The 25,047-nt window shown below is 38.7% G+C and overlaps 1 protein-coding gene across 1 annotated transcript in view; it reads right to left on the bottom strand.

The window, feature by feature from the left end:
• Positions 1-25,047, bottom strand: part of GPR158 (G protein-coupled receptor 158) — a 396,975-nt gene that overhangs the window by 356,237 nt on the left and 15,691 nt on the right. The window contains exon 2 of the mRNA XM_072651757.1: positions 14,318-14,423. Within this exon, the coding sequence (XP_072507858.1) occupies positions 14,318-14,423 (106 nt within the window). The remainder of the gene's footprint in view (positions 1-14,317; positions 14,424-25,047) is intronic.

Below are 25,047 nucleotides of genomic sequence, written 5' to 3'. Positions count from 1 at the left end.
TGAACCCAGGACAATCAGTCTTCCTAATTCCATACCCAGCATTCTATCCACTGTGCCACCTAGCTACTCCTGCAAAAGTCCTAGTGTTTAAAATGTCTACTTCAGGCATGGATTAATCAGTTCAGCTTCCACTGTGTTTAAGCAGCATTGAATCCATTTTCTATAACAGAGTTTAACATCTCCCAGGCCTAGTTTGAAGTTGGTGGTTTAAACATTCCCTTAGAAAAAATGGCCTACTGGCCATCTTCCCTTCTTCCAATAACATAATGCTGAACACACACTTTACAAGGCATTATGGAGGAATCAGTGACGTAGGACATTCCAAGAGGGTACTCCTTCCCCAGCTTCACCAAAATAGCTACCACAGCTGCAACAGCAGGAACAGAGGGAAGACTCAAAGGAAAAATAGGAAGTCTTATGTATGGGAATTTGGAGTTCAAAACCCAGTTCTGCTGACTGCAAAGGGTATGACCTTGGGCAACTTTGGACTTTCTTGTTCTGGGTCTCAGTTTCCTCATCTCTAAATTGAGGAAGTCAGGCTAAAGGATATAAGATTTCTTCCAATTTAAGGCTGCAGTCACATGAAATGCCTAAATCTCAGATGAAAGGGAAGCAGCTGATAGTTTCATAGTCAGAATCCATGATGGACTCAAAGAGCAGCTAACAGATATGGATGCTGTCAAATAGAGCTACAACTTTCCTGCAAATGATGATGTCAAAAAAAAATGACTCACATAGGTAAACTCAGAAGATTTAATAAACCCTCAAATTTTGCTATGTGGATGATCTTGTAAAAGGGGAAGTAGATTTGGTTGTTTCCTAAATCTCAATCGATTCAGTAAAAGAACATGGATTACTAAATGGACCACTTCATAGAGAGTCCACAATACAGACCTCTGAGTTTGCACAGATGTTGTTTCAGAGCTCCATGTTCAGGATGCCCTAAGCCTATGGCAGGAAAGGACAGTACCCAAAGAGATATTCATCAGAGAAGAAACTAAATATCAAGGTCTCCATTCAATTAGAGGCACTAAGTATGAGCCAGGTTAGACTTCATATCCTGACTCCTCCAGATATATTTCACACAAATTGATGTCTACATCTGACTCCTCTCGAATTACATCCCAAAGGCTGATACTAGTCCTATTGCTTAGACCTGCAAATAGGGTAGAGTCTCTGTTGGAGGAAGGTCCTCTCCATGCAAGCCCTTTCCCAGGAAGCAGCATCCTCTCCTAGGTAGTCCCATAGGAAGCAGACAGGTGTTGTACACTAGAAGCAAACAACCTACAATGTCCACTCACAGGCAGAATCTCCTGAACCTAGAACCTTAGACCTGAGTGCAAGCCTTTAGGGAGGCCTGGACTTCTCTCCGACTGGGACAAGCTCTGTCTGCTCAGAGCAGTCACCCCTGCCCCTGGAGTCACCATGCCATAACAACTCCTACAATAACATCTGCTATAGAATTTTAATAAGGTCAAATGCCCTGCATAGGGTTATACAGCTAATAATCAGGAGATTGTGAATTTGAACAGCGCTATATTCAGCCCTTTCTTTATGATACAATACTCTCTGCCTTTGCTAGCTACCCCACTCACTCTGTCACCAAATCCTGAAGCCAATGGTCCTTTCAAGGTAACATTCCCACTGTGACCTCTACTCCTAGCTACAGCTCCAATTTTATTAACCCCCTAACGTTCTTTCTGCTTTATTTCATTTTTCAATTAATAAGCAGTTATTTCATCAAAAATTTTCTAAGATCAAAAAAGATGTATTTTGAGGCTCATTTTACAGATTATTCTTACAGGAGTCAACAAAATTTGTTGAACTGAAGAGAAAACGAAGGGAAACTCACTTATTTAGACTTTTACATTGACTCAATAGCTTCCTGATGTAGCCAGGAGGTGCAGTGGAAAGTAGAAAGTCAAGAAGACCCAAGTTCAAATCTAGCCTCAAACACTAGCTACTTGGCCCTGAGCATGTCACTTAACTACTGTCTGTCTCAGTTTCTTCATTTGTAAAATGGGGGTAATAAGAGCACCTACATCCCAGGGTTGCGGTGAAATCATATGTATAAAGCACTTAGCACAATGGCTAATTTGCAATAGTACTTAACAGATGTTTACTTTCTTCCTTCTTTGATGTTAATTCAATTTAATTCAGTAAATATTTCCTAAGCGCCTATATACCTTATCCCTGGCAGGATTTACTGGGAAACGTGGGAGGTAAGGAACATACTCTAAATACTTCCTTTGATTTCCTGACCCTCCCTCATCCTGAGCTCCCAAGATAGTCTAGTCTACCCTTCCTCCATCCTAGTGTTTCACTGTCTCTGTTCCAGCATTTCCTCCTTTTCTATCTCTCCACATGACTTACATGCCCTAAGACTGAAAACTCGAGTTTAGGTAAAAGCACAGTCAATAGAGACAGGGACAAATTGTCCCTTCCTCTTCATCTAACTCCCTCCTCTCCACCCATAATAGCCTCTAAGATCTGCTGCATTATGATTTGGGGAGAGGCAAGGTGATGTAATGGACAGAGTGCTGGACTTCTAGCCACAAAGAGCTGGGTTCAAATTCCACCTCTAACACTTATCAACTGTGTGATCTTGGGCAAGTCACTTAGCATTTATAAGACTTTAAGTTAGAGATGGAGTCCCACATGACCTATAATTTTGCTGGAGGCAAATCACCTCAAAGGACAAAAGATATCACCTCCTCGTGATTGATATTTGTGACAAGCTCTCTCTTACCCCACTTACCCCAACTCATAAGTAGAGAAATGTCCTGTGAGTAACAATATTTCTGAATCCTAAAATTCACTTTACACATCAAAATAAAGACATAGATCTGAACAGAGCTCCTTGTTTTCATTTCCGGTCCAAGGAGCTAGAGGAAAGGAATCGTTTCCTATCTATTATTATCATATCGCTCTTGGAAACAGAACAGGAAGAATGATTGAATTTTTAAAATCACATTTATATGGGACTTTAAAGTTGAAAAAGTTTTCCTTATGGCAACTCCTTGAGACAGGTAAGACGGTACAGCGTTGTTATCCTGATTTTACAGATGAGGAAAATAAAGGCTGTTAATTTCCCATGAATCTAGTGTCAGAACCTGAATTCCAGCCTCAATCTCCTGGCTCCTAAGTCTACCGTTCTTCCCCTTGCACCATACTGGTTGAAAGGAATGGCAATTACTTTGACCTTTATCTCAAAAACAAAAATAATGTGTGAATTTTGATCTTGTAGCACACTTAACCTTGCACATAGTTAAAGTCAACTGATACATTTGAAAATTCTGGGTTTCTTACTCAAGATAATGCTAAGTTTTCATATAGGGATTCAGACCTTTAATGGCCTGCAATGGAAGCCTCCCCTTGATGCCTTCCAAACAAAAGGGCAGTGATATTTTAAGGCTTGGATATACAAGCCCAAGTTTGGCATTAGGACACAGAAGGAGGACTTTTCTCTATCCCTCTTCTGAGCAGGACAAGTGGACTGTAAGCTCCTTGAAGGGTGAGAATTCTGTCATCTTTATCTTTGTATCATCAGCATCTAGCATGGAGCCTTAAATAAAGTAAGTGCTTAATATTAGTTGAAACAGAGGATGAAATATTGAAACTTGGCATTTCTGTACAGTTTAGAAGATACAATGATAGTAATCCAGCCCACTAAAGCTGCTCTGGAATATGGTAAAGTTGCTTACTTCACACAGGCCTGTGAAGTGGATAGGTGTGGATGAAGGGTGCTCTCTCTAAGCAGCAAGTGCTTGTATTGATCTATTAGGTACCTATGGTCTTAAGTCCAGCAAGAGATCAACCAACAACCTTCTCAACAGAGTGAACAAAAATAAATGATGTTTGAGAGACTAAACGGAACGTACCCTTCAACTCACCAGGCCCACTACTGGGCATGAATCCCAAGGATGTCAAAGTCAGAAATATATCAAACTGGTTGTAGTAGCACAATGCGTGATAGAAAGGAATGGGGGAAGCACCTATTAACTGAGGAATGACTGAAAATGTGGTGGGAAAGTCAGGAAAAATGGGAAGATGTATGAGAACTAATGCAGAGTAAAGTGGGATCATCCAAGCAATGTATATGATGACTACAACAATGCTGTTGAAAGGACTATTGAAAGTAAGGCTCTGAATAAGTGAAAAAAATAAGTGAAAATAGTAATGGCCCAGAGAACAGATGATACAGCATAGTCCTCTCTTCTCCAAAGACAAGTGAGAGACTATGAGGGCAGAATGTTGCATACACTATCAGATAGGACCATGACATCAGTGTTTTTCCTTTGCTTAATTCCTTTTTTTTTTTTTTTGCTACAAGAAAGTGCAGTTCATTGATGGGGCAGAGATGGCAAGGGAGAGGTGGAAGGACAAAATAGGAGGGAGAGTAGACTATTTCCAGAAAAGACTGTGATGCAAAAACACAAGGCATCAATAATCCTATTTTTGGAAGTTCAGAGAATAAAATTTTAATGTTTACTCATTTTAAAAATAGCATTTAGCTCCTCAAAGTGAAAGAGAAAAAAGACTGAACTGCTTGTAAACATCATATTCATTTCATTTGGACATTGACCTATCAGAGATTCCCTTCCCAAGAATTTTTTATTTCCTTGTGCATATGCAAAGTCAAAGTTAGTCAGTTCTATAAGATGGGATAGCCCCCTGTTAATGATGATTTTGGTCTAAGAGGCTTATGAAGTAATGTTTACCTCTCACTCCACTGGTAACACTTCCCACATTCCTTTACTCCAAATACCTTTTGTTGAATGAGAGGTGAGGAATGGGGTGAATGAGTGGGTGGTTGTACGGTCAAACATTCATTTATCAGAGAGTTTGGATAATAGGTACCCTAATGAACTGCTGGTAAAGTAATGAACTGGTCCAACCATTCTGGAAAATAATTTGGAACTAAGCCTAAAGGGATATAAAACTGTGCACATCCTTTGACCTAGCAATTCTACTACTAGATGTGCATCCCAAAGAGATGAAAGAAAAAGGAAAGGGACCTATGTATAAAAAATATATATATTTATAGTAGTTCTTTTCCTGGTAGTAAAAAATTGGAAATGAAGGGGATGGTCATCTGTGGAGAAATGCCTAAACAAGTTGTGATATATTGTTGTGATGGAACAGTGCTTTGCTAGCAGGAAGGATGAGAGGGGTGGTTTCAGAAAAACATGAGAAGATGGATATGAACTGATGCAAAGTGAGAAGAACTGGGATGTCATCATATACAGTAAAAGCAATGTTGTAATGATGATAAACTGCGAAAAACTTGGCTACTCTGATCAACACAATGATCTGAGACAATTCCAAAAGACTCACAATGAAAAAATGCTGTCCATTTCCACTCAGAGCACAAATTTTTTTCTACTTTATTTTCTTTATTTCCTTGCTTTTTTGTAATATGGAAATGTGTTTTGCATGACTTCACATATATAATTGATATCCTATTGCTCGCCTTCTCAGTAGTTGTGGGAGGGGATGGGAAGGAAAAAATAATTTGGAACTCAAAATTTAAAAAGAAAAGAATGTCAAAAATAAATAATAAACTTTTAAAGACAAAAATGAGAACAATAGGACTCGTATTTCCAAAAGCATTTGGGAATCACTGGATACTAAGGGTCATAGATCATAGTATTTTGCATTTCTAGATCTAGAAGAGACCTTAGATGATGATGAAAGCTCCTTCTGTTTCTCCTTTGCTCAATCTTTTTCCAGATCACACCACCTAACAATAGGTGTTCCTCAGGATTCTGTTCTAGGCTCTTCTCTTCTCCTTCTGCACTACTTCACTTGGTGATCTCATCAGTTCCCATAGATCTCTTTTCCATCTATATGCTGATGATTCTCGTCCCAGACTCTCTGCTGACCCCTGATCTCACATCTCTAACTACCTTTCAGACATATCAGACTCAACGTCCAGTAGATATCTTAAACTCAATACATCCAAAATGGAACTCATAAACTTTTCCCCTCAACCCTGCCCAACTTCTATCTTCCCTGTTACTGTAGAGTTGAAACACCATCCTCCCAGTCCCTCAGGCTCCCAACCCAGGAGTCATCCTGGATTCCTCACTATCTTTCACTCCCCATATCCAAGCTATTGCCAAGACCCGTCAATTTTACTTTTGCAACATTTCTCAAATATACTCCTTTCTCACCCTGATACTGCCACCACACACTCCCTTATCACCTCATGCCTTGATTACTGCAACAACCTGCTGGTGGGTCTACCTGCCTCAAGTCTCTCCCCACTCCAATACATCATCCATTCAGCTGCTAAAGTGATTTTCCTAAAGCTCAGGTCCAATCATGTCACCCCCCCACTCAAACTCCAGTGACTCCTCCAGTAGTAAATACAAAATGCTCTGTTTAGCATTCAAAGCCCTTCATAACCTTACCCTCTCCTTCATTTCTAGTACTGTTTATACCTCCCTCCATGACATGTACTCTTGGATCTAGTGACACTGGCCTCAATTAAAATGAACTGATAAATGTACTCTCCCTGGGCAACAGCCCTTTTACCCACTCCAGAAGTGAGCCATCAGTCCTCAGTGAATGAATTTAGTATCTGCTGCTTATAGAAAGTGGGTCAGAAGGTTTATTTTCCTCTCTTCCAGATGCAAGTTGCAGTAATTTTAGAAAGTTTATTTGGTTGGTTATTTTTTACTTTAGGAAAAAGGAAAAGATAGCAAATGAGAACCATGGGTAGACCAGATTAATGAAGGAAAGGTTCTAACTATGCAGCAAGATTGGAGTAATCCATCACCTATCCCATCTCTCTGTAGAACGCTAGAATTTCCTCAGTAAGGGATAAATTTGTTAAACTCTGAAATCAGGTATGAAAGCTAAAATGAAAACACCCCTGGGAGACATAAGAGACTAACAGAATCATATTAAAGGTGCAAATGATTGTTTTTCAATGAAAGGATCATAGATCAAGGATTGGAAGGGATTTCAGAGGCATTCTTATACAACCCTCTTGTGTCAAAGATGAGGAAACTGAAGTCTATGAGAAGGTAAATGACTTGTCCAGGGTCACACAGATGGGAAGTACTAGAGGTAGGGCTTTGATTCAGGTTTTCTGATTCCAGAGTGAGAACTCTTGTGACTCTACTGTCTTCTTCAAACGTTGTTTTTGGTAAATACAAGGTATTAAGTTTCCAAATGGTACAAGAAAATGAGGTGTTAAGGTTAAGACTATTGATCACCTATTCTCTCCCATCAGTAATTAGTCAATAAATATTTGTTAAGCTCCTACTAAAAGCCACATGGGGCAGTTCAGTGGATAGGGCTCTGGGCTTGCAATCAGGAAGACTCATCTCATGAGTTCAAGGCCGGCCTCATATACTTAGTAGTTGTGTAATCCTCAATAAATCACTTCACCCTGTTTGCCTCAGTTTCTCTTCTATAAAATGAACTGAAGAAGGAAATGGCAAATCACTCCAGTATCTTTGCCAAGAAAACCCCAGATGGGGACACAAGGAGTCAGATACAACTGACACAAGTGAACAATATGCCAGGCATTATGTTAAGAGCTGAGGATACAAAAAAAGTCAAAAGATATACTTTGTCCTCATGGAGCTCACTGCCTAATGAGGGAGACAACACACACACACACAGCTAAGTACAAACAAGCTACAGACAGAATCAATTGGAAATAATCAAAGGAGGGCACTAGCATTTAAAGGAATTGGGAAAGGCTTCCTGTAGAAGGTGAGGTTTTAGGTAGAACTTGAAGAAAGCAGGAGAAGCCAGGAGGAAAACACAAGAAGGGAATCATTCCAGGTTCATTTAACTCCTTTTAGTGAGGCATCATGGAAAGAACACTAGCCTTTTCGTATGAGATTTGGTTTCAAGTTTTGGTTCTGACTCACTTTATTTAAATTAATTGGATTAATTATCAACTTTAAAATTAATATTATGTATTTAATCAAATAATTAACTGACAAAGAAGACTTTTTAGAGCTCTTGGCTTCTTAAAAATAATTTTTGGCTTCTTAAAAATAAATTGATTTTCATAGCTTATGCTTGCACCACCACAAATCAGAATTTTAGACCTAAAACAGTCCCATATATCAAGGGATAATATTTCTTCTAGTCCAGAGTTATCACACATGTGACCCACTGACCACATGTAGCCCACAATATTCCCAAGTGCAGCCTCAACCAGATATAATTGGGAAATATTTAACAAAATAAATAAAAATACATACAATACAAAACACACAGATAATGTTAATAATTGGTTTTCTCAGCCAATATGTGGGGATCATTATGTATGGTTTAATGGCCCTTTTTCTATTTGAATTTGACTTTTTTCTAGTCCAATCCCATGTCAATAAGGAGATCCTTGGAGAGGTTGGGTGATTTGTTCATGATCCAATAGGTCATCAAAAGTATTGTGACACAGTAAAATGTGCACTGACTCTGAGGTCTGAGGACATTAGTTCAAATACTACATTTGGTACTTTCCCCTGGGTGGCCTTGGGCCTCTGGGCCTCAATAGTTCCTAAGGTCCCTTCCAACTCTGAATTTATGAGTTTATGAGGGGACGGGAAGGGAGGAGAGGAAAGGGGTAGTAGGAGAACCAGGAGAAGGCATTGTCCTTCAAAATTCAGAGAAAAGGAAGTCCCTAAGAGGAAGGCATGCTCAACCATGTCAGATGCTGCAGAAAGGAGAAGAAGGATGAAAGCTGGGGAAAGTCCATTCAATTCGAAATTTTAGAAATCACTGACAACCTTAGAGAAAGTAGTTACAGTTGAGTGGTAACATCAAAAGCCAAATTTTAAGGGTTAAGGAATGGAAAGTAAGAAAGTATGAGTGCAAATGTTACTGGTTTTATTTTGGTTTTTGGCAGTGAAAGGGAGGATGATAGAATGATAGCTTAAGAAACCTAGAGATTGTCTAGTGTACTATTTTAAGAATGGAATAAATTGATCTAGGAATATTTGCAAGCAGTAAGAAAGGAGCTGGTAAATAAAAAGAGATCAAAATTTGATTGGAGAAGTGAGGGGAGAGAAGGGAGATTATCAAAGGGGAAAAAAGTTCCTGGAGACAATGGGATCACAAGATAGAGTTAAGTGATTGACATATGCAGGAAGATGCAGACCTTCCTCCAAGACTGGAGCCAAAGAGGGAAAAGAGTAAAAGTGCTGGGATGATCTAAAGTATAAAACTGGACAAAAAAAGGAACTTTCAACAAAGGGATTTGGTTTTTTTACTTTGCTGGGTTTTTTTTTTCAGTTAAGCATAAACTTAGTAACATTGTTGAGGGGAGGAAGGGTAATATAAGTGGTTTGAGGTGAGACGCACACACGCACACACACACATATAGAGAGAGAGAGCATTGAACTAGATCAGAGATCCTTAGTCTGGTTTCTATGGACTTGGTTTCTATATATATACATATATGTATGTATATATATATATATGTATAACTGCATTTCAATGTAATTTGCTTCTTTTATAATCATATTTAATTTGTACATTTAAAAATATTATTCTGAGAAGAGGTCCATCACTCAAAAGAGGTTGAGAATCCCTGGACCAGAAGACCTCTAGTATTCCTCTCTCATTGCTATAACACTTAATTCCATATAGAAAAAAAAAGTGAGAAGTGGGGGTGGGGTAGGGGTGAGAGACATTGAGGGAAGTAGAGAGGGGAGACAGATCAAGAGACTGAGAGAGACTGAGAGAACGACTGAATGAGAGAGAGATGGATGAGTGGATGGGTGGATGTTAGGTGACCTCCCGGTTTCTGCATTGTTGCCTCTAAGCAAAGTTATCAAGTAATTGTTGTGAAGAAAGTGCTTTGTAAATTCTGAAGTGTTGGGAACCATCATTATTCTGAATACTCCCAGGGCTCCTGCCACAATCTCTTATTATTCATTTTTTTCTATTTCCACCATCTCACTGGAGAAGAATAAATATACCTGAAAACCAGGAAAGGTTACCTCTGTGTGACTTTTAAATTCTTAACCTCCTCTGATATTTAAAATACAGGAGCTTTTAACCTCACTCAGTCTTAAATACTGGGAAGAGAAACTGTACATTACCATAGCAACCTAATCTCTGCTAATCAAAATGGAGAGTTTTATTTTTTCCCTAAAATAATTTAATTCATTTAAAAGCTTTAAAGACACAAAGCTTGAAAAGTTAACATTCCTTACTGTGAAGTATAATTAAATTGATCCTCCAACGGAATTCAAACAATACCCCACCATGACCATTTGATTAAGTAAATAGAGAGGCTGGAAAAGAAGTAGCCTAGGCCTTCTAAAGTCAGGTAGAGGATGATTTAGCAGCCGGAAAAGTAAATATCCCCTTGTTTCCAGACAGCCTCCTACTGAACAGCCCAATGGAACCTTGGAACAAAGCTCGAAAGAGGTAACATACACAGATCGATACCCACAATATGACACCCACACAAAAAATGCTACTCAGGTCAATGGACAACAGTTATCAAGGCAAAAGCACTGATGAGGACAGGAATTCAAGACCAGTAAAAATAACAGTCATAAGGAAAGTTAAAGCTAAGAATTTTAAAAAAAATAATAGAATGAGGGAAAAAGGAGGTAAGAGGAAGTCTGATCTTACAGGGCTTAGCAAGGCAGAGCTACAAAGAAGGTCAGACAAGTAGGACACTTTTGAAAGTTATAGGATGAATTTATTAGAAAAAAAAGTGAGCTATATACAAGAAATCTACAGTTTATGTACAATCCTCTTTTTCTGTTCTACAATGCATAACCAAATAACCAATCTATTTGGTATTTATGAAGTTCAGAATAAAAATAAAATATTTTTAAAATTCATGTGGGAAATGAGTCAAGTTTAGAGTTTGGAGTACTTCTAAATAAGGAGGTACCAGAAGAACTTTGCATAGCAGTGTGTGTGTGTATGTGTGTGTGTGTGTGTGTGTGTGTGTGTGTGTGTGCATGTGTGTGTGTGTTTATAAGTATATACATACATAGATAGAAAGATATAAATATATATACACTATGTATAGATGTGTATACATATACACATATATATTATATAAATCAACAGATATTAATCTACTCTTACCTTACATTTAGATTGTCACTATATATAGTATATATGCATATATATATACAAATATGCATATATTTGTTGTATATTGTGCATTTATGTAAATGGGTATATATATATATATATATACACATATATATATATCTAAATGCAGGGTAAGAAAAAACTCATATCTGTCAATCTTAGATCTTCAAGTAATATATCATTCGTTGGCATGGATTGATTAAAAGCTTTGGACCACTGTCTGGCTGTTTCCATCTTGTTTAGTACAGGCTTAAATTGTGATTAATTCTTAGCCTAATTAATTTATTATTATTATATTTTTATATGTTATATACCTATACAATATTATATTATTCATTAGAATAATTAATTAATTCTTAGCTAGTTACAACTGAGGTAGTGTCCAGTTGGCTGACATGGTTAGAGAATGGGTATTAATGGGGTCTAGTTCATCAAATCATTAAATTATGGATTTAGAACTGGAAGGGACATCAAATGTCATCTGACCCAATCACTTCATGTTATAGATGAGGAAACAGAAACCCATAATTACACAAGAAGTCAGAGCCAATTCCAAATCCAGAACTCTTTCCTTTAATGACACTTACTCATTGTTTCACTGCCATAGTTTCAATACTGACATAGGTCAGTGAGAGGCAACATTGCATTAGGGGTACAAAACTGACTTTCAAGTCAGAAAGACCTGGATTCCAATCCTACTTCTGACATATTGGTGATATGACATTGGGCAAACCACTTAATTTTTTAGTGCTCCAGGCAACTTTCTAAGGGCATATGCTACAGAAAATGAAGTCGTGAAACAGCATGTGTTGGTGCTTACTATGTACTGCATGGAATACAAGTAGAAAAATGGAGAGAACCTCTGATCTCAAGGAACACCCATTCTAATAGATAGAGATAGCCCATAAAGGAGGTTTTAAATGAAAGTCAGAAATGAAAGATTCCATGGTTCTTAGGGTACTATGGCAAAGCTTATGGTAATGCATCTTCTTTCATGTTCAAATCATACTCAATCCTGATATCAAACCATTTGACTATAACAATGCCTTGCAGATGAGAACTGTCTTTTCTAGGTTTTAAGTAGCTGTAGTTTCTGAGGAGGCAAGGATTGCAAGGGTAGATGCAATTGGTAAGTTGCATCTCCGCAGAGATTGCTTCTGAAAACAAAGATTTCTAGAGCTGGACTGAAATCAGGACTCTTTGTCTGGGGAGCATTACTATTCCCAGAGCTGTTGGGTTTGGGTTAAGAGAAGATACTTATTTGTATTAGTAGAAGACTTGTCCTCATCAGGACTTTGCCATGCTAATGAGATCCTGGGTCCAGTCCCAATCCTATCCCATGGGTCAGAGGTGGGATTGCTGACTTAGATTTCAGTGTGCTTTGCACCATATTTTCTGTATTCCCCCAGCACTTAAGGCAGAATTGGACTTAGAGTAAGCACTTAGATGCTTTCCCATTCCATTCCCCAGACTGTACTGCTGCATCAGCATAAATCCATTCTTACTCCTAGAGAGTACTTCTCAGTAATGGTGTCACCCTCAGAAATTATTCCCAAGAAGGGATAGGATAGTAAAAATTGATCAAGGAATTAAACCTGCCCTAGGTTTACCCGTCAAGGAAAAAAAGCCAAGATTCCCCACTGGAAATAACAGAACCTTACCTTATTTCAGAAAAAAAAAAGAGTCTTAACAAAAAAAAAAAGATTAAAAGCCCAAGAGCAAATAGTTCAATAAAGGAGATACATAAGTAAGAGAGTGATTTTCAAACACACACACACACACACACACACACACACACACACAGCCAAAGCTGATCTACCCTGATCTACCAATTCATGTCATTGACTTGGATCAATAATACCAGGAATGTGTGGCCTAAAGATCATCAATGAAGTTATATTAGGAAATTTTTTGGATAAGTAAAAAGAAACAGGATGTAAAATGTAACAAAGGAACAAAATAACAATAGCTGCAATTTCTATGGTGTGTCAAGGTTTACAAAGCTCTTCTAACAGGCTTCCTTTGTTCCGTTCTACATCTTGATGTGATTGGTAGTACAGAAAATATTACATTTTACAGATGAGGAAAAAAGAGGTGACATTACTTTTTTGCAGTTGAATCTCAGATAAGTTAAGTGACTTGCCCAGACAGAATCAGTATTCCAGCCCAGGTCTTCTGACGGAATCTTAGAATTATTGTCACTGGAGCATGTGGTTTCAGAAAGTTTCCATCAGTCTTATGCAAATGTATAATGTGTAATAATGTAAGTTAAAGGTATTGCAAAATCTCTGAAGGCAGATTTCTACAGACTAGAACACATTGTGCATGACTTCACTTACCCTAAAAGACTGAAATAAACCAAACACTTCACAGTTAAAAATAAATTCTGCTCTTAAACACTTGGTCTACCTTTTCCATTCTGTAAAGAATTAGATTAAATTTCTGTAAAAACTTTGGAAATCAGGTTGAACTCTGCTCCCTCCCCGACCTCATCTCCAGCATTTCTTTCATGGTAGAATCATTATTTAACACATTATTCATGACACTCTCTGTCTCTAAAGATAGGTCTGATTGCCAAAAATGAAATCATTACAATGCTATCATTAGTAATCTGAAAAAAAAAAAAGACATTCTCATCTTCAAGAGCACATTCTAATGGCTTGCTTCATTTGCCTGTTAATCCAAGCCCTACTCCTTCCTAGACCTTTGGGAACCTAAACATTAGCAACACAAAATGATAACCATTCTGCTCTCCAGGTTCCCATTGGCTATTTTCTCCAAAGTCACCAAAAGGTCCCATCATACTTTCTCTGCTGCTTTCTAACAGATGGCAATGTGTTGAAATGAATACTAGTACTGTCTCAACAAGTAGAATGTCATACAAAACTGTGCACAGCCTTCCTGACCCGTCTTATGGGCTGGTTTCTCACTTTGGGTTTATTTTAAACTTCCAGGCTTTGTTAAGGAATACACTTAGCCTTTGACTCAAACTAAAGTTCCTAAGCAATTTTCATTGCAGCTTTCTCTTGGTCGCTTGAGGAATTGTTCCTCTTCATACACTTTAAGTTAGCATCAGCTCCATTGCATAACGTTATCTCCATCAGCCCGGTGCAAAATAGAAAATGCACCTGGAGATCCTTTGGGTATGGTACTTAACTAACATATTGCATTCAAGGGAAAGCATTTCATTGTCCTTTCAACAGAACTGTTTCATGCAAGATCTTACCTCTGAATTGTTCAGATGGCATTTATGAGTTCCAGAAAACCAGCCATCGCTTGAACACTGGTCAATGTCCACCTTCTGAAGATTTATGTCAACTTTTATGACACCTCTGACAAAGAGACAGAGACAGAAAGAGAAAGAGAAAACACAAGAATTAACATGGGCATTGAAGACTTCAAACTCTCCATTCTACCCTCTGAACCAGATAAAGCAACATAAAGAAAAGTATAGACAAAGGAGAAATCACCCAATTTCCCAAAAGATGATGGGATGATCACAGAGAAAGCCAAATTAAATTAGAGCTTGCAAACTTCAAACCACAATGCAAATGCTAACTATTATAATTATTATTGACAGAAGAAATTCCCAGTTGTAATACTTCTGATGTTTAGGACCAATGGCATGGTGACAACATGGTGGCAACCAAGGGGACAGGCTAGGTAAAAAGCAGCATGGCCACACCATTTCCCACTCTACCCCATCTCACCCTACCTCCACTCAGCATTACTGCCCTATAGAAAAATCAACGCTAGATCACCTAGACCCATCGAATTTCAGACTTAGAAGAGATTTTAGAGGTCAATTAGTCCCACCATACTAATTTTACAAATAAAAGAAAACATTTATTTACAGAAATGATATTGTTTTCCCAAGACCACATAGTAGTGGCAAAGCCAGGACCAGGATCTAAGACTCTAAGCCCAGGGTTCTTCATAACACCTGAATGCTTCCACCCCTCACCCTTCTTTCCTAATTTAATGAGGAAACAGAAAAGAAACATATTGAAGTGAATTGGAAAGAACATACATACACATGTAAATAAACTAATAAATAATAGAATGGATAAATGAATGGATGACTAATCACAACAATGATAGAGGCACCTAGGTAGCACTGTGGACAGAGCACTCGCTGAGACTGGAGTCAGAAGACTCGAATTCCAATGCAGCCTCAGACACTGATTAGCTGTGTGACTCTGGGCAAGTCTGGGAATGGTTGTTGGGAGGACCAAATGAAATAACATTTGGCAAGCACTTACCACAATGGCCTGACACATAGTAGGTGCTATATACATATGTATTCCTTCCCCCTTTAATAGTAATAATAGCATTTCTATAACACCTGCTGCGTGCCACAACAAGTGTGCAAGGCAGGTTATCGTCTCTATTGTGTAGTTGAGGAAACTGAGACAGACAGAGGTTAAGTGACTAGCTCAGGGTCACATAGCTACTAAGTATCTGAGGCAGGATTTGAATTCAGGTCTCCCTGACTCTAGGTCCTACACAACCCAGACATCCTAAAGGCTATTCTGTATATCAGCAACCTGATCTAAATCCCTCACCTGTGCACAAGGAACTCGGATCCCCAAAGGTAAAGTCACTCTCAAAGGTCAGGCAGGTAGTAAGTGGCAGAGCTACTCCAACCCAGTTGTTCAGGTACCATGGCCAGTGTTTTCCTACTAATGCTCTGCTGACTCCCAACAGGAGCATTTGCTTCATTCTCATCCTGACCCAGATCAGCAAGGAGATTCTGGATGTCTTCCCATTGCCTTTAGACTTTGATCCTTGCCTATTAAATTGGTGCCATAATACTAATACTGAGAGACACAGGGGCCGCCCTACGTTGGAAGGTCACCTCAACAGGAGTTCTCTATGCTCCTGGGGTAGTCAAAAAGAAAAATATCTTACTAATATTATTTACTGCACAGGGTTGTTGATGGGAAAGCAGTTTGTAACCCTGAAAGTCCCTAAGTGGGATTCAGTTTCTACACCAATAATCTGGGACAAAATTTTCCAAGTAGTTTATTTATATTCCAACCTGCACATGAAAATCTATCACTACTGACAAAAAAAAATCCTCATATAAACACATATTTTATTTTAAAATCTATAGACAGCTAGGGGAGGAAGGATTACACAATTCCCATGAGGTTGGAACTCATGAAAAGTAGCAGAACAATAGACTTTGGGATGACCCAGGTCAGAACTGTCAGTGTCTACTGTTTATCTTCACTTCCACTTGTTTCATCAACGTGTCTCTGTCTGGAACCTCTCCATCTCCATTCAGCTTCATCATTTTATGATCTCTTCTTGCTTTCATCCCTCCCCCTGGCTAATCATGGCCCTGAGCTCAGGTCCTCCCACCTAGGACAGGCCTCCCTACAAAATCTCCCATGTTCTAGATCTCCTTTCCTCAAAACAGAGATGTTTTGTATCACCTTACCTTGTTTTGTTTTAGTTTCTTACTATCTTCTAGGTTCAAGGAGTCAAATGCAGCCAAGTGCCCCAAACCAGGTTAAAATTTAATTGGAAAATATTTTGCAAAATAAATACACATACATACATAAATAAGGGAAGGAAGGAAAAGAAGGAAGGAAGGAAGAAATGATTTAATAATATAAATATAGATAGATGAATGAATGGATTGACTAATGTGTGGATTTCTAAGCCAATATGCCACCTGCAGGGATCTTTATATATATGGTTTATTGGCCCTGTTTCTATTTGAGTTTGAGACCACTGTTATAAGTTGTTAATTCAATAAACAGATTGTCTACTAAAGACATTTACCTAGCTAATTTCCTATGTATTATGATACCTTAACCAAGTTACCCTAACAGGGACTTTAACGTGGGAAATATTAGACACATTGGCTGATCAGGAAAGGTTTGCTGTGCGAAGGTGGCTGGGCTTTTACTTCCCTTAAAAATAACACCATGTGGGTAACTGTTGTCTCAGCCTATACATTAATTCTGCCCTAAACATCTAACTGGAGCTGCTGAGGGCAGAACGTCACAAACCTTAGTCTAGTTAAGGTGTTAACTTACCTGGAGCAAAAGAGTCAGAATAAATGACCTCCCTAATTTCTGTGCTATAATTCTATGACTTGGGATAAGTTATGAAGAAGGTGGAAAGCAGGAACAGACACACTTTGATACATTTGGTAAATTCTTGTTATGCATCAATCTCATTTCAACAGTTTTCATCTTTAACACTGACTATGATAACTAGAATAAATCAACAGTCATTTTTTCAATTTTCCTCCCCATATGAATTACATTATAATACGTGGGGTTACCTCTTTCCACTTCACTAAATGCCTGAAACTGAGGAAAGCAGGGTTAAGAACCACAGAATGGTTCTTCCCCCCCCCCCCATTTTGTTGACCCATATCCCTGACATGGCAGTGAAATAAGAAGAAACTCCATTTCTCATGGGTATGGATACCCCTGAAACCCTCTTCTTCATTCACTTGGATGATCATCCTTTGATCGCCCCTGGAATTTTTCTATAGAACTAGGCTCCAACAGGGGATAGCCATGAAGGATGAAATCTTGCCCATACTTCCGACTCCGCTTTAGGGATGCTCGTAGAGAAGTCAGGCAGCCAATTCAGTACAGAGAGTCATTATGACTTCGTCTACTGTGTTTGGTCATTTTCTGTAGCTGAGAATCATTTCCAGAACATACATAATGGTAATAAAAATGTTCAGATAAGTAGCATTTCCTTTTGTCCTGCCTGAGCAATGATTCATTAACTCTGGTAGGAAGTATTCCTGAACTATTTGATAAAATCAACAGTCAATTGCATAAAAGTCTTAGCACAGTATCTGGCACACAGTAGGCACTTAATAAATTTTTGATTGATTGATTGATGGACCAGTTCACCCAGGAGACACCATGCAAACAAGAGCCATCACAAGCATTGCCAGGGTCCTTTCTGTGAACTTCACAAGGTGGCAGTTACACATGGTGGGTTCTGTGTCCAGCCTGAGTGCCCTAACCCAAATAAAAGGTTCAAATTTCCTACTCAGTTCATGAAGGATTTTTTTTTCTCTCATTTTGTTTTTGCAGAAAATGAGGCAAGGTGAGGAGCTATGGTTTCCCAGCTGAGAAATCCAATGCTGACTCATCTTCATTAGAGCTGCACTCATCACCCCTGGGCAGCTTTACAAACCCTCTGGGAGAACAGGGCTGATTTCCTGGTGGAGGAAGTGTGGGATCTGGCTTTTAATTGGTAAGAAAAGAACCTCTTTCTTTTTTTCTTGTCTTCTTTTTCACCCTAGGAGAGGTAAATTCTCTGCTCAATGGTTTGCCACAACAAAAACACAAGGAGCCTCTTTGAGTCCTCTCCAGGGCTATGGAGTGGAGTTAAAGTTTCTCATTTTGACCCCTGAAAAGACCAGCTCCCACAAGAAGGCCTGACCCTTGGGAACAGAACTACCAGCTCTGTATCTGCTGCTTCACTGAAGATGGAGTAATGGTGGTAGGAAAGGTGTCTTGGGGCAATGGTGTAAGGATTGTGAAATGAGATAAAAGAAAGGCATCAGATCCCAGGAAAAAATAATGCCAGGGAGAGCTGCAACTGGAGTTAGATGCAGGATGGATCCAATAAGAGTCTTTCAATAGTTTCCAAGTGGTTGTTGCTTATGGTGATAGAAAGATGAGTCATACCAGAAGTCCCCAATTTAGGGGAAGAGCCAAGTCGTCCCAGCACTGGTGGTGTTGGTATTTAGAAAGTACTCTCCCATATAAATAAGTTATAAAGAGTGACTCTTAGCGGTGTAGCCCTCAAAAATCTAATCAACCTATAATATGCTTGAAACATGTTAAAATAATACCCTGAATTCTGGGAGCAAGAAAGTCATGTAATGAATTAGAGAGGTGAGAGAGTGTGTTTCCCAAATGTCTCCAAGATGAAGAAATGGTCTAGGGAGTAGAATACTGAAGAAGGTAAGATTTGTCTTTGATACACTCCTTCCTCCCTTTCTATGCTCCTCTACACTCCCAGGTACCCAATATTATGTTATACTGTCCTCATCCAACCAAACCTTAACTTATTGCCTAAAAGTTCCAAACTTCAATAGTACCTACTTCCCTTTATTGATATTAATGATTAAGTCACAAAAGGCAACTGTTAGAGTAGCCCAAATCATTGAATATCTCATCTGTAACTAGAAGTGAGCACCATAGTTCATGGAATTTCCCTTAAGAGTCTTAAATATTCCTCATACTAATATTCTATTCTGCCCTACCATTTTAGAAAATTTTGCTGTGTAACCAAAAAGGCAAAATCCCTATTTGAGGAGAGAAAGAGAGAGAGAGAGAGAGAGAGAGAGAGAGAGAGAGAGAGAGAGAGAGAGAGAGAGAGAGATTTTTTCACTTGCTTGGTAATATTCCCTACATTCCAAAAAGGATCCCAGGTGAGGTAAAATAGATTTTCCCTAACCTCTCCATGCACTATTCTACAAACAAGACTGTGACCAGTTGAAAAGCTGAAAGTTGCAGGGGTGGGGGAAAAGTGAAGATCCAGAATCAGGAAATGAGGAAGCACTTTTACCCATTAAAATGCTAGAGGATTCAAAGCAAAGATGGAGAATCCCACAAATGAGTGATGGCTTTGGAATGAGCAGACACATGTCAAATGCTGTCTTTGTCATTTATGACCTGTGTGATCTGGTCAATATCATTTAACTTCTATGAGACCTCAATTTCCTCCTACATAAAGGAGGGAGCTAAACTAAATGACCTCTAAGGTCTCTTTCAGCTCTAGATTCATGAAATAACAGAAACTGACTGTTGGATCCATACTACCAAGAAATCACAGATGCTAATCCTGCCTCTGACACCAGCTGCACCATTCTGGGGCAACTGCTTAACCTCTCACTGCTTTTAAAAGCTCACTAAGACCCAAAGTGTAAAGAGACTGCTGACCATCAATGGAGGGTTCCCTATATTGACGAAGTCACAGGTCCACCATCTCTCACTATCCCTATTATTAATACATGGCATTGCATAGTAATGTCTAGCATTTACACTGCTTTAAGATTTGCAAAATGCTTTACAAATATGATTTCATTTTATCTTCATATCACCCTGGGTGCTGTTACTATTCTCATGATACAGATATTGCCCAGGTTATGCAGCTAGTGAGCACCTAAAGCAAGATTTGAAGTCAGTTCGGTTTTTTTAGGCAATTGGGGTTAAGTGACTTGCCCTGGGTCACACAGCTAGAAAGAGTCTGAGGGCAGATTTCAACTCAGATCCTCTTGATTCCAGGGTCAGTGCCCTATCCCCTGTACCACCTAACTGTCCCTAAGTCAGCTGCTCTTAACTCCAAATCCAAAATTCTATCCACTGTAACACTGAGCTATCTAAGAATGTGAATCATTTTTACTAACACAGACTATGTCAATTACTAAAAGTTTTTTAACTACAAGTTTTTATAATAGCTAATGTTTATCTAGAACTTTAAGGTTGCGTTACAAAGTGATATGAAACACATATATATGTATACATGTATACTTTAATATATACATGAGTATGTAAATATGCATATATATTTACATATATACATGTATAATATCAATATATCTCAACAACTCTGGAAGGTAGGTGCTATTATGAGCCCCATTTTGCAGATTGAGGAAGCTGAGGCAGGTAGAGATTAAGTGACTGCCCCAAATCTCACAACTAGGAAGTGCATAAGAAGAGAAATGAATTAAATTCACCTTCGCAATCCAGCACTCTATCCCAGTAAACTACCCAGAATCTTGAATCAGAAGAATTTGTAAGCATTATGGCAAAGTGAAGTGAAAAACTTGAGGAAGGCATGGGAGAATAGGAATTTGGTGTGTTTTTTCATCTGGGGGAGGGACTGGTATTTAATCTCTTTCTCCTTTTCTCACCTCCTTCTCTTCCTATGCTTCTGAATCCTCTAGGAGAAAATAAGTTCCCTTTCATTGGATTTCAAGTAGAAACTGGATGGCTATTCGTTTAATGTTGCCAAGGGAATTTCTGTTCCATTACGGTTGGATTATACTGCCTTTCAGGTCCTCTCCAAATCTGAGCTACTGTGATGTCGTTCACAGCAGCTGCCATGGCAGTATATACATGCTGCAGGTTCTTTGTAACATGGAGTAATCATTCCCTTGCCTGTCCTCACCTAAGGCTATGGTTTGAATTTTGATAAATGATACATTTTTCAATCAATTGATGAGCCATTAATAAGTTGTACAGTCACAATATCTCTTCTAGCATTCAATGACCCCATGATCAAAATATATCCCCTGATTATTGGGGCCACTTTGATAGTTCACATCCCAATGCTTCTCAATTTTACTCTGACTGAGAAGGAACATTCTGCCTGGCTGATGAAATCTACTTAATCTGCCTTTTCTGTGCATGTTTCAGGTATAGCATGCAAGACCTTGGGAAGAAAAAATTTAAAAAACACAGCTTTGTTCCTGAATGAAAGAAGGCAACAATTCACTAAGCCATTTCCTTAAGGGCTATATGTTTTAACATAACTGACATGACAAGAAGGAGCTTTATTCTTTAGCCTGTCAATAACCAACAGGTTGGAGGAAATCCATTAAATTGTATTTTGTAATTCTTAAATTCTTTTCTGTGCCAACCCTGGCCCCTTATGGTGGGGGTAGAGGAGAAGGAGAAGTGTATGATCTGAACCACTGTGGTCAATACCCAATGTGTGTGCCGCCTGCGTGGATGGGGAAGCAGTAACTTTTTGTTTTTGTGTGGCCTGAGAGGCTATAGACACAGCTAGTCTGTGCTAGAGGCAGGCAAGACTGATCTTCCTGACCCCAAGCTCCAAAGCCAGTACTCTACAAGTTTCACAGGACAATAGAGAGGGTCGATTGGGCAAGGACTGCCAACCAAAAATGCTCCTAGAATTTAATCAATATCAGTCAGGGAAGATCATTGCAAAAGCAAGAGGACCCCACTATGCCCACATCCTTACCTGAGTGTAAACTCCGCAAAAGCAAAGCCTTCCTCTCATCTACATTTTCTCAGAGGCCTAGAACCATCTCATTAACGAGACAAGCCCTTAATTGTATTCAAAAATCTCTATTATGACTAAAAATAGCCAAAGTCTGGGCCCCTTGAGCCTATTCAACGTAAGAGAGAAGGTATAGACAAGAGGCTCTTAACCTTTCTCTTGTCACTGATACCTTCTCAAAATAATGCTTTTAGGTCCATAAAATAAAGTACACCGGTTTGCGAAGGAAAACAATTCTGTTGAAACGAAGATGTAATTTTTTTCCCATCCAAGTTCAAAGATCTCCTGAAATCTTTTTACAGATTTCTTGTGGAGGGAAGGGTCCATGGTCCCCAGATTAAGAACCACCCATATCCACACTGTATACTGATTAAGGATTTACCTTAGCAGGGAAAGAGACAGGAAGAAAAAAGAAGAGATGCAGAAGTGGGGAAGGGAAAAGAAAGTAGGAGTCACAATAGTAAGGGATTTATACCACCAATTTATACAGCAAACTAGTTTCCAAAAAAAGAATCAGAGGGACTACATTCCCACCCTCTTACCCAACAAACCTTTTCCGCCTACAAACCTTGACCATAGGTCCCTTAGGTGAGAGCTGACTCATTTCCACTTGATGTGATTGTTGGGTAAATGTTTATGTGATTCCATCCTGTAGTAAGAGAATTTTTACTGCTCAAGTAATCACTGTGAATCCCACTAAGCTGGCCCACCTCCAACCTCCCTTTTTTCATTTTCTACTACCTAAACCCTCTAAAATGGGAATTCCAAAGTCAGTAAGTACAGAAAAGAAATCAGATCCTCTGGTGATGTAATAAAGGCATGGGACAATGTACACAATGTCCATTTTCTTCCTTCCCTGCTCCTCTAACTTTCTGACGCATATTCACCACCTGGTGGTACCTTTCCTACCAAGTCCTGACACAATTCCTCTGCACATCAATGACAAGACAACCAGTCCTGAAACAGGACATCATGAGATCTGGAGTGAAACTTGTTTTGCATTCTTCTTTTAAAAGCTTCCATTTGGAGATGTGACATTCAATGAGGCTAAAGCAACAGAATGGACTTTGAAATTTTGCCATGGATTTCAAGTGGAATTTCCTGTTACAATCTTGGCATTCATGTAAATAATATTGTTAATAATGATGATAGTAATTAATGATGACAAATTCAACCTTCCAAGGGAGAATACTAGTGTGTATATAAAATATAAAATATAGTGTGTATATAAAACACCCAGATCCACATCTGTATTTCTCACTGTATAGTATACATACTATCATATAAAGTTACAATATTTGTTATTTTCTGATCTGTTTTAAGAGTAACAAGTCTTAGAGGAACAGGATGACATAGGGGATAAAATGCTAAACTTGGAAAGGAGACCTGGGTTCAGACAATGCTCTGACATTTACTACTTTAAGACCATGAGCAAATTACAACCTTTCTGAGCCTCAGGCAACTCTTGTTAGACTTATCTACTAAATTAAAAATGCGCCAATGTTGCACTAGAAAGTCATAGGTAAAATGGCATATATAATAGATCTTGGTATGCAGTAGGTGCTTTATTTATTGAAGTAAAGTAATAATACTAACAGATTTGGATAAATGGGTTCTTTACTACCTGTTATGTCTGTTCTTGTGGGACTGGTATTAGGTAGGAAGGGAGTCAAGCCTTGGATATAAAGACTGGAGTCCTGTTTCATCCATTAATGACACAGCAATCAGAAGTTAGTTTAAAACTAAAAACCTCATCCTCTAGACTAATAATAATCAGTGGAGTAGATGTAGCTTCTTCTAGCCCAGTAGTCCCTGTCTCTGAGAAAAGCAGGTAGCAAAGCTTCTGGCCACAACATTTTGTTTGAAAGGAACGAGAGACTCCCTTGGCGAAGTGTGGGGGAGAAGAGGTCAGAGATGTCTATTCTGTCTCCTTTCCCATCACACAATGACACTCCCATGCTACATGCAGAAGACAGTTCTCATTATATAGTATCACCCAGAGTATAATTGGTAGGTAAGGCAACACTAAAAGCAATGTCCACTCCAGAAGTGTTCTCATAAACATTTTGAAGACTACTCTTTTCCTTCTAAAACCTAATCACTCTCTTAGCAAAAGAGAATTGGCTAATCCCAAATGAAGACTGGCCTAAATTACCTTCCCCACTCTCCCACAATCCCAGGAAACAAGTGCTGTAACATGATTCAATATCCACCAAGAAGTGCCATTTTCCCAGATGCTAGAATTATCTATGGATTCAGAGAATCAAAGAGCTAAAAAGAACCACAAAAAACTATCTGATTCAGTCCCCTGCTTCCAGGAAGATCAGTTATCCAATGAATGAAAGCAAAATGTTCATTCTTAATTTTAAAGTTCTCTATGATTGGAGACAAGTCAGTTCCTTTGGCTTGTTTGCTTCAGTATTTAATCATACTTCCTACCATTGAACAATGGATAGCTTTACATTCAACCAAATTCTCTATCCAAGTCCTATTTACCATAAGGTCAGGAATACTTATATGATCTTGAAAGGTGCTTCATCTTGTGTCCACACAAACTAAATGTATTCAGTAAGTGTCTGGGATAGGTAGGTGAATGGTAATTTCTAATGTTTAAAAATAATTCTCCCAAGACATCAGTGGACTGCTTAGAAATAGGTTGAGCTCTGGTATCTGGAAATCAGCAACAAAAATTCAGATGTCAGCAGCATAATAGAAGAAGATGACTCGTCAGTATGGTATCAAGTTGATATTCACCTAACTTGTCAGCACTTAGCTGAGTCGTAACCTGAGTGATAAGTTAGCAAAAATATTAATGGCAATTACAGACTATCTAGCAATCAAGCATGGTTTTATCCCATTGGAAACTAGTCCTTATTAAGACTGGAAATATTTTGTTTTCTCTTCTTGCTTTGTAATGGTGACATGCGATGTTTT

Source organism: Notamacropus eugenii, chromosome 3 (assembly GCF_028372415.1).
Source record: "Notamacropus eugenii isolate mMacEug1 chromosome 3, mMacEug1.pri_v2, whole genome shotgun sequence".
Taxonomy (NCBI): domain Eukaryota; kingdom Metazoa; phylum Chordata; class Mammalia; order Diprotodontia; family Macropodidae; genus Notamacropus; species Notamacropus eugenii.
This window is presented reverse-complemented; position numbering and strand designations above follow the sequence as displayed.